Source organism: Typopeltis vanoorti, chromosome 13 (assembly GCF_054136105.1).
Source record: "Typopeltis vanoorti isolate ZY-2024b chromosome 13, IOZ_Tvanoo_1.0, whole genome shotgun sequence".
Lineage (NCBI taxonomy): Eukaryota > Metazoa > Arthropoda > Arachnida > Uropygi > Thelyphonidae > Typopeltis > Typopeltis vanoorti.
This window is the reverse complement of record NC_143561.1, coordinates 61,388,321-61,402,464: the sequence shown is the minus strand read 5'-3', so window position 1 is coordinate 61,402,464 and position 14,144 is coordinate 61,388,321. Positions and strand designations below refer to the sequence as shown.

Here is a 14,144-nt window from a genome sequence, read left to right as displayed (position 1 = left end):
AATGATATTATAATATTCCTAAGAGAAAATTAGACTACATAAAGGTTGTTTGGAAATTTACAGATTAGAGTAAGAATGAAATGGAGAAAAGGCAAAATCAAGCAAGGAGTGTTACAAAAGAAGTTGTTATGGAGAAAGTACAAGACAGTTTGCAGTGAACAGTTACGTGAAGAATATAAAGTGAGAGCAAGAAAAGTGACAAGCATGGTTAAAAAAGAAAAAGTAGAATATGAGAGGAGAATTGGCCAGTCAGGTCAAAGCTAATCCAAGGGAATTTTTCTGCCTATGTGGCAAGCAAAAGGAAAAATAATTATGGCAGGTCAATGGTAGTGGATAGCTATGATAGCAAAGTAACCATAGCAAATGACATAGTGAAATTATTTAATGAACATATCGTCAGTGTATATCATAGTAGTATGAATGATGCTGTGCAACATGTAGAAAGGAGGCAAGAATTAGAAGAATTAAAGGTGAAATAATCGGAGGTGTATCAAAGTGTTGCTCAGATTAGATGTTAATAAGGCTGTGTGAATAGCTGACATATCACTACCTTGTACTGGTTATTTAGTGAGAGTCTTGCAGTGGATAAGGTTCCTAAGGTGTGGAAAGAAGGCAAAATAGTACCACTCCACAAGAAGGAAACTTCTTGGAATAGAAGTTTCCAATTATCGACCAGTCTGTATAACTGCGGATGTGGTCAAGGTGTTGGAGAGATTGGTTAGGAATAGAATACAGGATTGATGGACATAGCGTTCTTTATGATGGTCAGCATGAGTTTGTGAAGGGTAGGTCTTGTTTTAGCAATTTGCTTATATTTTATGATAATGTGAACAAATGTGTTGGATAAGGAAGAATCATATACAATGAAATTCTTGGACTGCAGAAGCATTGAATAGATTACCAGATGATAAGTTGGTATACAAGCTGCAGAGGATAGTAATAGATAGTATATTGTTAGATGGATCAAAGATTGCTCTCTGAAAGTCACTGAGTTCACATCGTGTTTCCATACCATCTGTATTCAACTGCTAAGATGAAATACTGCTTCCTACTATCTATACACTGGTTTTTATATTATTAACAAACCTGGAATGTTCCATATATTCAAATAACAGGTGTGTGTCCAGACCATTATTGGTAGATAGTACATATAAGGCATTCATCAGACCACATAGGGACAACTGTGTCAAATTTGGTCACCTAGTTTGAATTGTAATGTGGAAACACTAGAGAGGGTGCAAAGACAAATGATCAAAGTGATGTCAGGACTCTTGAATGTTGGATATGAAGAGCATTTGAGAGAATGTGCATTACAGAGGTTAGTGAATAGAAGGAAAAGAGAAAATATGATAGAGACATTCAAATTAGTTAAGGGATTATCAGATTAATATAGAAAAATCATAAGAAGAGTGGATATTTAGATAGGAAGAACGAGAGATCATCCGTGGAAGCTGTATAAAGATGTGGTAAAGAAGAATATGAGGAATAGATTTTTTATGTGGAGAGTTGTTAGTGAGTGGAATGCATTGCCTGAGTGTGGATAGTGTAAATAACTTCAAAGTTCATTATGGGAGAAGGTGCTGGTTGAATCGGCCTCCCTCAATGAGTCTGTTGACTCCTTGGAGGATACCAAATAATAATAATATTTAACATCTCAGAATAGCCTTACTTCCATAAAGCAAAATGGTTGGCCATCAAACTGGCAGAACCAATTCATAGTTTAAGCATAATAAATATAAGTTTTAACCTCCCTACCGGCCAATGTGAATGAAATAGTGACACCAAATTGTGCTTCTTATCCATGTTATTCAATGGGTTTTAGAGCTTCGTATCCAGATTTAGCTCGACGTCCATAGACGTCGTGGCCGGTTTGGGGGGGGGGGTTAAACTGTAGTTGTTCTTTTCAAAGGATAGCAAGAACAGGAGAATCAGAATGCAAGGTCTCATAGATGCAATGATGTGTTGTGATAAAAATTAATAATAATAATAATAAAATTTATTATTATTATTATTAATTTTTAATCTCTTAAAATTTAATAATATAATAAATTTTAAGAGACCTGCATAGATTTGTGAGACTCGTAATTGGATGTGCACTTTAGACAATACGCAATCCATTATAACACTCCTTAAACTTATTCATCATATGCACCCTCATAAATGTATGGTGGGATCAATGAATTGCATGCTTCTTCCACTCTCCATGCAAAAAAGCACTATTTCTTATTCTTTAATTTACCACTCTATGCAATTTCCAGGGATGACCCTTCCACTTGTTCTTTATATGAAAAAAAATTCTCATCCATTTTATGGTCTCATCCAGACCAGTTTCAACCTCAATAAAGGTCGAAACTGGCCTGGGTAGTGGCCCTTCCCTTAATGCATAGCATTATACACATCCGCAAGGAAATGTGCTTTGCATTATGGGAGATACTAAGACAAGTAGTGATGAGAGCTTGGTCTACCTTTACCAAGAGTTGCCTCAGTCCTGAAGATACTTCAGGCACAAACTTTGTTTGCTTACACTTGGATAAAGGACTAAACTAAATTTATTATAGTCTAACCAAGTGGGAAAAAACTTCCAACTTCTACACACGAGAGGCTGCAAAGTTTACCTATAAAAATTAATACCATGTCAGGGTGGGGAAAGTGAACTTAGTTCATCAAGGTTTGAAGGCAGGTCATAGTGGTATACCCATTCCTTCAATATACCCCAAATGAAGGCATCAAGTGATGTGAGATCAGGAGAATGTGAAGGGTACAGGAATTCTGTGAACCTAGAAATGAGCCTCCTAAGGAAGTTGTCTGATAAATTGGCTCTAGAACCATGTGCATAACAGGTTGCTTTGTCCTGTTGGTATACCTGTGCACAAAATGGAATTTTTTTGCACAACACATCCTATATAAATCCTAGGTGAAGAAAACCACACATTCTCAATGTGGAATTCGCTATTCAAGGTGTCAAGGTTACACCACCCTCTTCAATGAAGTAGCGCCCAATTATGCCATTATGCCATGGCCAGAAACCACACACCATGCAGTGACATTTTCGCTGTGAAGAGGTTTTTCTCTTGGACAAATTCAGGACTCGAGGACTCAAGAAACACATAGATTTGTCTGTTTACATGACTGCTTCATCTGAAAACCATAATGTCCACAGTATTCCTGCTGTGAAGCATAATCCATTGCTGTTGGACAGTGACTGACCTGAATGACATACGAAAAGGCACCCAGCTCCTTAAGGATTCTCTGTAGTGACTGCCTTGATATCCCAAGTTTTACCACTGTTCAGTGTTAACTGCATTTTGGAGACTGTAACACTTGTTCCAGCACATGCCCATGATTCTCATTTGTGCTAACAGTTTGTAGTCTCCCCCCACAAATGTCCTCTGTACTGTAGTAGAACACTCCTGGTATGTCAGAACCTCTTGATTAAGGCAATGATGACACTATCACTTGGGGCTGCTAACAAACACGTCATAGGCTTGAACCATTTCTCCATATGAGTAAAAATAATGCTCAACAATAAATGTATTTTCTTTTCTTCCAACGTCAACACTGTTACTACAGCTAAATGTAATGCCATAGACTCTACACGTGCTCTTCTATTAATATGCATGTAGTCGAACAGCATATCTCATAGTGCATGCACTGAAGGGGTGTCGAGGTTCAGTACTATTTATTTTTGTGCCATACCATACCATTTTTGAACACTCACCAGAGTTCTCCTTTCCACACAAAGCTCTTGTTTCCTTGACTCCATACGTCCAAGTTTTCACTGAACAACACTTTTTGCAGACATCTAACTGCAAATAACCTAAATACATGGAATGAGGCTTGGACTCCCTGGAGGTGTCAAATAATAATAATAATAATAAGATGGAAGGACATATATTATTATTACACAAAACCCCATGGAGACAAAGACTCACCTGGGAGGATTCATTCATATTCATTCATCCTCCCATGGAGTCAAAGACTCATCTGGGAGGATGAATGAATATGAATGTGAATGAATATACCATGAAATTCACTCTCTACATTCACAAACTACACCCTATTCCTCTTGCACAACCTGATCACATTTGTGATAATGACCCTTCTCAACTCACATAATATGGGAGCAGACACAACTTCTGCACTCTCATTTTTTTTTTTATGCTTGTTCCAGCACTTGATCATATTTTCTCACATACCACACTTGTCACTGCTAGATTTTTTTTATACCTGCCAAAATAGTCATCTCTTTCACTTTCCCTTTCTGCATCTCAACAACCTCACTAACATCTTTAGTATATATGGTAAGGAAACATGGCTTCATCCCATTCTCATCAACACTCCATGTACCATAGAATAAATACAACTCTCTCTTTACTGTCTCTCTTTCATATCTCATTCCCATCCCTCACATCTCTTCCTTCTTTTGCTTCTTTGCTATAGCATTCAACAGATGTTTCTCGAGAAGTTTGAGCTAGTTTTATTCTGATATTAAGTCAAAGAAATTAAACTTACTTGCTTCAACCTTCATTCTGCTAAGATTTTCTTGGCAATTAAGATGATGAAAAAAAGCAATCAGATTGTGAAGTCCATTATATGAGAGAATCCAATTAATTTTGTATTTGCTAGATTTTTTTCTAATGGAACATCAGTGAAGATATTTAAATTTTTTTTTTATTTATTGAACTTTATAAAATATACATTGGAAGATAGATAACAAAATACGGACTATTTACATATTATAAGAATGTATATTACAGGAAAAAAAGGTTTTTCTTTTTAGATATACAATAGAACTGAAGGGAAAAAAAGGTACATTCATGGTAGATAAGATGTGTCTTTTCAGTAAGAGTCAATGTTACAGTTCAGCATCACTTTTAGTTATTCTTCAGCTGAAGTGTATTGTCGTCAGCAATCCAGAACAGGGTACCAGTTGGATTCCACTCCTCTATGAATTTTGTGACAGTTTCTGTTTCTTTGTAGTAATCAAATTCCAGTGAAAGCCTGCTTTGTAGTTTCTGCCATGGGCTACACATGAGGGTTTGTTCCTATTCAGTGATGGATAGGTGCTGGTTATTTCTTGTTTGCCTAAGGTAGAAACTGTAAATGACAGCCTTGATGCAGATGAAGAGGAAATTGCATATTTTGTGTTTGTTCTCTTCTGTATGGACTATATTCCAGTAGTCTTCTTGGCTGTGTGCATAGTTACAGGTGCTAGAGGCTGTATTCAGGGCATAGGTGATCATCGCTTTGTTTGCAGGACAAGTTAGATATGTGTGTTCCAAGGTGCCTGAAACTTCACAGAATAGACACTGATCTGATTGTCTTAGCTGAAATTTGTGGAGCTTAGTAGGAGTTGGAAAGATGTTATGCCATAGCCTCCACTGTATGTCGGAATCTGGTTTCACACACCTTGATTTATATGGAAGATCCCACTGAAAACTGGGTGGCATGTGCAGCTTAGTAAATGAGAGGGTTAAGGATGAATATAAGAAGGGCGAAGTTGGAGGTGCTGATATGAGGAAGTGGTATATTTTCTTGTAGTTGGAGGGAATAATTGGAAGTGAGGCTTCAGATGATGCATGATGAAAGGTAGGCTCCCGGCAATTTCTAGAAGAAATACGGATTCCCTGAGGTGTAGTGATATCTGGATAGGCTTTTCTAATAGCAGCTTGCATCTGTTGGTATTGCTTTTCAGTTTTTGGATTCTTCATTGGTAGGCTTGTCAGGAGGTCCCCCCTATGATTCTTATTCCTGCCCAGTTCCATGTAGGGAAAAGAAAGGGCTGGCCAGTTGTGAGACTTGCTATGTTTCTGTTCGAAAACAGTGGTTCTGATAGTACAGCTAACTCTGTTGATCCTGTCAGTGTGTGATGAAGTTCGGTCTTTTTCCACCACTGTAGAGTATCTTTGTAAAAATGAGGTAGTTTAAGAAGAGATGGTGCAGAAATGGCCATTCGGAGGATTGTGGAAAGTGTAAGTCCTTGGGCGGATGATTTCATGATGTAATCGAAGATGGTTATGTAAGCGTGACTGGACTGAAGTGTCTTTAGGAGAAGGATTATCCTGGAGGATGTAATCTTGTTTTCAAGGGAAATCAGGCCTTGACCTCCCTTATTGAGTGGCTTGCAGAGTTCAAAGTATGTTGTCCAGTTAGTATTGTTCCAGAGGAAACGTTTGATTTCCTTTTGAATGTGATGGATAAATTCTTCAGGGGGGGGGGGGGTGAGTACTTTGAGGGTATGCCATAACACACTTGCAGCCATCTGGTTAACTATTAGTACTCTTCCTCTAAGTGAAGATATGGAACGAATGCTGTTCGATTTACTTAGCACCTGTTTAAAAAGGTTGTGCAGCTGTGTCCAGTTCAGTGTGTTATATATTCTGCTGTTGCCAAGGTACACACCTAAGTATCTTTATCCTTCACTTGACCAGGTACATTCTATTGGAGAATCATTTCTATCCTTCCATCTGCCTGACCACAAGCCAGTAGTTTATGAAGAATTTAATTTGGCCCCTGAGGCTTGTGCATATAGTGTGTGTGCTTCCTCAGTTACTGCCATTTCTTCTTCATTTCGGATTATTACAACGACGTGATCGGCATATGCTGATAGGGTTATTTTTTGATGGGGATCTGTTATGCTGGTTCGTTTGGAGATGATGGTGTTGTGTACTCTTTTTAAGAAGGATTTTATGGTCAATGTGTATAACTGTCCAGACAGAGGACATCCTTGCTTGACCCCTCAAGAGTATGACAAAGTGCGGGTGACCCTGTTATTGATTTTTAAACAGAAGTGTGCATCTCTGTATAGCAATTGCACTGTTTCAATGATAAGAGGACCATAGCCGAATGCCATTAGTACTTCATAAAGGTACTCGTGCTCTACCCTGTCAAAAGCCTTGAAGATATATATATATATATATATATATATATATATATATATATATATATAGAGAGAGAGAGAGAGAGAGAGAGAGAGAGAGAGAGATGGTGTCAAAGCTAACTGATATACATGATTATTAATTTTATTCTATCTACCCAGCTCTCTTGTGTGAATGATCAAAAGTGAATGGAATCTTCCCATGTGAAAAAGTCCACTGATTTCAAAAATAAAATCAATCATCTTACATTGAAGACCTCCTACATTATAGTTAACATCAATAATTCAGATAATCTTCAGCTAGAATTATTTTTAAAGTGATTTTAATTGTTACATTTGTGGTTAATTTCCATGTTCTTATTTATTTTAAGATCACAAGAAATATACAGATTTGCAATGGTGACATTCAATAATAGCTCCCTTCAATTAGAATGAAACATCAAGAGGTCCCCCTCATGATTCTTATTCCTGCCCAGTTCCATGTAGGGAAAAGAAAGGGGGGGGGGGGGTGAGTACTTTGAGGGTATGCCATAAAAGCCTGTTCTGATGTTTACTTCAATGAATTTCACATAATTAATCAAACTCACCCTATGTCCTTTTGCTCCTGGAAGTCCAGGCATCCCTGGAAGACCTCGAGGACCCTATAAATACAGACATTCTTAATATTTCAAAATATAATGCAAATGCAATAGACATAATTACACTTTCTGACAAAATCTTAAATATTTAAATAAAAGATATTTTACAATATATTCTTCTACTTAAATTAAAATATAAAAAATTAAAATACAATGTAAAATAAAATAATGCAATTCTGAAAATTGCTATCTGATTTACACAACATACATACTATCAGGAAACCATATACATAAATTGAAAGAGGCAATTGTTTTTCAATTCACATTACATGAGCTTCCCCCATTCAAAAAAAAAAACTTCTAATTTATGTTAGCATATGTTATATTTGGATACAGTGGCAATATTTCCACACACAGAAAAAAAAAGACATACAAGGTACAGCAGTTAATATTTACAGGCATTGTAAATTTTCAGAGAACCTATCTTCTATTCTCTGACCAATCTAACAATCTAAAGTATTATCCAACCACATCCTTCCTAACTTATATAATGGTGGTCTGAAAGGCTCTTGGCTTTGACCATAGATGGCAACACTATCGGCAAGATTTTTTTTTCTAAGTTCGTGCATCCATGTGAAATTGCAAGTCATTCTGTCAAGTAGTTTGTGTTTTATACAGCTGTCTGAAGCAAAAGTATTGTTTATATCCCTTGAAATAGTTAAAATTGAGTATCGTGCAGTTATAAAATTCTTTGTAAAAGGAGGTTTAATGGCAAAAGAAATTCATTCAAAGTTCATAAAAGTTTATGGGCACTCTTCTCCTTCGTTTTTAACAATTAAGAAATGGGCTGCCAAGTTTAAATGTCGCATACTAGACTTAAAGATGATCCACGTGAAGGATGTCCAAAAAGTGTAACAATGGCAGAAATCATTGATCAAGTGCATCAATCATCATCATCAAGTCTTTCCGTGCCTACTGGCACATAAGGCTGCATTGATCAAGTGCAGAATATGGTATTGGATGACCGGTAAATTCAGCCAGGGCCCTCTGGGGCCTGACCCAGGAACTTTTTTATGCATCAGGCCCGAACCCAGAACATTTTTCTGTTTTGTAACTTTTCACCCTTTAAGGTAATTCTGCCTACATTATTGTGTTATTATTTAACAATTGTTTACAATTTTGAATGTGTATATAAAGTCAATATCAACAGTCACCTAATTACAAATGCATGATGAAAGGGACAGAGAGAGATATGGAGTTTCCTATAATGTATTATCTTGCAGCAATTGACAAGCAAACATTATTGCAGCATAGTGTAGCGGAATTTTGACAGACTCATAACGACCAACAATAAAACAGCAGATTAGTATCAGAGTTCGTGATTGTGAGAAGCACACAGAAAATCGTGTAATATTTTTGTGTTTATGTAGGCCTATTATTTCAACTATGGATAAGTACATTGGTACCTTCTTTAAACAGAAAAATAGCTCGGATGACAGTGATAATACAAAACAAGTTTGTAATGACAGTTTGTGTGTAGTTTCTGAAGAGAAAGAAGTCTGTAATGAATCCACAGAAACACAGGATTCCCATCAGTTGCAATGCGATAATATTAATACGTTGAATGAAAGGAAAGATTTGCCGACTTGCTGAACACTTGAACAGTGGGTAGCATTCAAAGGTAAATACAATTGGTTATTTTGTATTGGAATGTATAACATGTGCAGAGGTACAGACCCCTAGGCACAAGTTCTTCACATCAGGGTACTCACTTAACATCAGAGTGGATAAATGGATTAATATGTATTAAAGGGGAAGAGTCTAAACAATGCCAAGAAAAGCAACTCAGAAAGAAAATTTAAGAACATAGAGATACTAAATCTCACAAAAGTAAAGAAGCAATTATTAGAAGTAAAAGTGAGAATTCAATGTGACACATTGTAGAAGAACAGAACCCTTGTTTATTGTAAAACGAGCCTTGATGCAGAGACAGACAAATCGAAGGAAGCCTTGTGGAAACTATTGTAGACCTCCTGCAACTGCTAACTAAGGGTAAGCCCAGTGGCGTAGCTAGAGCTTTTGCCACCCGGGGGCAGTCCCTGAGTTTGCTGCCCCTCTCAATACACACCAAAAATATTACAAAAAGTCAAAACGACATAGGGAAAGAATTTAAAACACTATGTTTATTTTAGTTGTAAGTATAGTTATTGAAAACTAATTATTAATTAAGTAATAAAATTTCTAAGTTAACATAAATAGAAGAATCGTCGAAAAATAAAATTGTGTCTCACATGAAAAGTGGTGCATGGGACAGACCCCCCCCTCTGCCCCCCCCCCCCCCTCCAGCTACACCACTGAGTAAGCCCCGATATTTTTGTGCACTTTTATACATTTCACTAGTTATATTTCAAATTTAATTTACTGATATGAGTAAATGCACATGTTTGTCTAACTTTACAGTCTAAATAAGATAAATTAGAAATTTACTAAGGAATTTCAATTATTTCATCATTATTGAATTTCCTTTTTTTTTTTCTTTTCTGTATTTACGTAACAAGCTGAATAGGACTACTGTTTTTTTATCCACATATAACCTAATGTTATCTTAAATTGAATTATCTTTTAATATGTTAGAAGTGTTATATTAATTTGTAATTTTGCATTTCTATCTGTATTTGTATTTAATGTTTCTGAAGGTGTGGAAGAGAAGGCTTGATGGCTTTAACTCCACCAGAATAAATAAATAAATAAAATTTTTTAAAAAATGTTGCGACAATCTAGCAATAGCCTCACATTTATGATCCTTACTTTAAGGATTTCTAAATCACTTAGGGAATTGAAACAACGTAGATCCGAATATAAATTAAATAATACTTTAATAGATATTTCCGATATTTCGGCAATGTCTCATTGCCATTTTCTAAAGGAACTTACAAAAAGGCAGGTGCACACAGGCCCTAACAATACAGTTACTGGAAATGAAGATATGAAGCTATCGTTCTCCTAGAAGTCCTGATGGTGCCCTCTGGCGGGCTAAGTAGGCGTTCTTGGCCGTTGGGCTGAAGGTCTGCTGATGTATGCCTCCCAAATTTGGGGCAGTCGCATACAACCAAATTTGTTGAGGTTTGGAGAGTTTCTTAGGGCAGAGGCTGATTCCATAAATAATCTTTCGAATTTATATTTGCTCCGATGTATTATTGTTGCTTTCTTCCACCGTATTCTGTGGCGAGTATCCAGAGCATGGTCTGCAAGACCAGAATGGCTATATTTGTAAAACCGGATGTAGTCCTTGTGTTCAGAAATTCTGATATTCGCTGTCCTGCCTGTTTGGCCAAAGTATGACAGTTTACAACTGCAAGGGACCTGGTATACACCAGGTAGGTCTAGGGGAAGTGGTTGGTCTTTGGTAGAGCAGATAAGGGATGCCAATTTTCTGTAAGGCCTGTAACAGGAGGTGAGGTCATGTTTTTTTAGAATTTTGGTAATTTTTTCTGAGGTGCCTCGGATGTAGGGAATGGTGATGGATTTAGAGTAATCTTTTTTGTGGAGGGGGGGAGGAGGGGGGGCTGTGGTTTGTAGGTTTTAATATTTTTTGGATTTTTTTTTTTTGGGGGGGGGGGGGAGCCATTGGCTGAGAAAGTGTTGAGGATGTGATTTAGTTCAGTGTTAAGGGCTATGTCGTTAGAACAGATTAGTTTAGCCCTGTTGTATAGTGTTTTTGTCACTCCATATTGTTGTGAGGGGGGGGGGGATTGTTGGTGGATGTATCTGCCTGTATGGGTGGGTTTTCTGTAAACTGAGAAAACCCAAGTTCCATCAGGCTGGCGGGTGACTAGTGTGTCTAGGAAGGGGAGGCAGTTGTTTTCCTCTTTTTCCAGGGTGAACTTGATTCTGGCGTGTTGGTTGTTTAAGTGTGTAAGGAAGGAGAGGAGTGTTTCAGAGCCATGTGGCCAAATAGCGAACACATCATCAACGTAGCGAAGCCATATGGTTGGTTTTTGTGGGGCAGAGGCTAAGGCTTTTTCCTCAAAGGTCTCCATAAAGAAATTGGCTAAGGGTGGGGAGAGTGGTGAGCCCATGGCTGTCCCCTCTATTTGTTTATAGAATTTTCCCTGCCAAATGAAATAGCCTGATGGCAATGAGACATTGCCGAAATATCGGAAATATCTATTAAAGTATTATTTAATTTATATTCAGATCTACGTTGTTTCAATTCCCTAAGTGATTTAGAAATACTTTAAGGAATCCTGTAGCTTATTCATTTAGAATTTAACATAATGGACTACAAACCAAAGAAATATGAATTAACTGCAGATCACAAAAAATATTACAAAAAATTGTCCCATAAAAAATAGTTCAAAAAAACATAAATAAATAAAAAAAATCCAACTATAAAAAAAATAAAAAATCCAACGAAAAGAATCATAAAAAACACAGAAATCCAATCAAACAACCCACCAACATTAATTCTTATCAAACAAAAAAAGTTTCCACATTCACTTCACCAACATCCGTTGCCTAAACAGCAATATAAACAATGTGCACCACTATCTACAGTCATCTTAACCAGAAGTACTCTATTCCTATCAGAACCCCACCTAGCAACCTCAACAGACATCATCCACCTCAACTGCCCAAACTATACATTACACAGCTCTTTCCACCACAAGGGTGGCACTTGTACATTCAACAGAACTGACATACTATGCCAGAGACTGCAAAACACTTGAATCCCCACTGTTTCTCTACCAAACCAACCTGCCCTTTTCATATGCTTCCTTTTTCGCTCTCCAAACTCCATCAACTACTCTGACTTCTTCAACTATCTCTCTCTCTAAAGCTCGACTTTCTACAATCGAAATACTTCAATAGTGAGGGCATCCTTCTTGGGGACTTCAATGTCCACAATTCACATAGGCTCCCCTTCTCCAGTTTCACCGATCAAGAAGGCAGGGATGCTGAGGTGTTTGCCATCAGCAATGACCTATCCCAGATCATCAATCTTCCTACCAGAATACTTGACAACCCCCTTCAAATTGCCAACACACTTGACCTCTTCCTAACCAGCTCTCCCTTCAAGGTATACTGCGGTTATTGGTTCTCCTCTTGTTAACTCAGACCATAACCTCATACAAGTCCCTTTTGCCACAGAACTACCCTCAACTACCGGTTCACTGTCTTGTGTCCTTTGATACTATATGGATACCAACTGGGAGGACTTCCGTGACTTCTTTTCCTCTGTCCCATGGTCCAACTACTGCATCAGTTCTTCTGATACAAACACCTGCTCAGACTGAATAACAGAAATCATCCTCACAGGAATGAAGGCTTTCATCCCTCATTCCACTCCAAACTGTCAGCCACCATCTTAGCCTTGGTTCTCAAAAAAGTGTGCCAATGCTGTAAAAGAAAAAACTTCTGCTTACCACAAATAGCTCAAAACCAAAACTCCAGCTGCCCACTCTGCCTACACTCAGCTTGCAAAAGTTGTAAAAAAATCATCACCAAGTCCAAGTCAGACTCTGAAAGGGCCTAATGCTAAAAACTCACCTCCTGCCCAAATGGCAGACTTCCAATCCTATCCATAGTTCTGCTCACAATAGTACACTCCATTCCTCCTTGTCATTCAACAAAAACAAACTTTGTAGTGTTCAAGTATTAGAATCTTTGAGATATACCACAACCAGCGACCTGAACTCAGATCTCCTAGCAATATCTCAATGCCACCAAAACTCAGTCCTGTCTGATCTATCACAAGAAAGAGCTCACATGCCTCCCCCTTACCTTCATTAATACTGAGACATCAAAGCACGATCAGATTTCTCTTCTTGGACTGACCTACACCTCGTATCTTTCCTGGCACAACTACATTTCAACTATAGCTTCTACAGCTGCCAAAAAACTTGGTGCACTTTTTCACACAAGACACTACTTCACAGTTGCTAACTCCATACAAAGCCCAAATCCACCCAGCCTGGAATACTGCTCGATTGGGGTGGTGCACCCAAATCTTCTCTGAGATTGCTTGATTCATTCCAGAAGAGGGCAATCCAGCTAATTAATCACCCTTCTCTTACAATCCCCCCCCCCTCTCTCTTTCTCTCACACAGGCATTCAGTTACTACCTTGTGTCTCTTCTACTACTTTCATGGACTCTGTAGAATTTACCACTATTATTCTCCCACACTCCTCCAAAAACCATTAAAACAAGAGCCACTGCTAACTAATACCATTTTGCAGTCCATCTTGAAACTCACTGAACCCTTCACTAGTGGTGTACCTCAGGGTCTGCTTTAGGGCCACTGCTGTTTAACCAGTATGTTAATGCTACTGGGGAAGAGTTGGATGGATATTCAGTTATTTGTGGATGATGCAAAGTTGGGACAAACTATGAGGAGCAGAGCAGATGTTCAGGCCTTACAAGAAGACATGGAATAGATTGAGTGAATGGACACAGGAGTAGGGATGCCAGTTGAGGGTTGCAAAATGTATGGTTTTAAAAATTTGGGAAACAAAGATGAGATGTAAAATTTACTCTTGGTGGGGGATATATTGTTGGAGGTGGAGGAAATAAGATATCTTGGGATGATGGTGGATAAGGATTTAAAATTTAGAAGACACATTGCCAAAACTGTGATGACGACACAATGAATTTTGGCAATGATGCAGCGGACACTGACTTATAAAAG

At 37.8% G+C, this 14,144-nt stretch overlaps 1 protein-coding gene across 1 annotated transcript in view; it reads right to left on the bottom strand.

Moving 5' to 3' along the window:
- Positions 1 to 14,144, bottom strand: part of LOC150100214 (uncharacterized) — an 850,396-nt gene that overhangs the window by 599,376 nt on the left and 236,876 nt on the right. Inside the window, exon 12 of the mRNA XM_090402345.1 lies at positions 7,465 to 7,518. Within this exon, the coding sequence (XP_090258471.1) occupies positions 7,465 to 7,518 (54 nt within the window). The remainder of the gene's footprint in view (positions 1 to 7,464; positions 7,519 to 14,144) is intronic.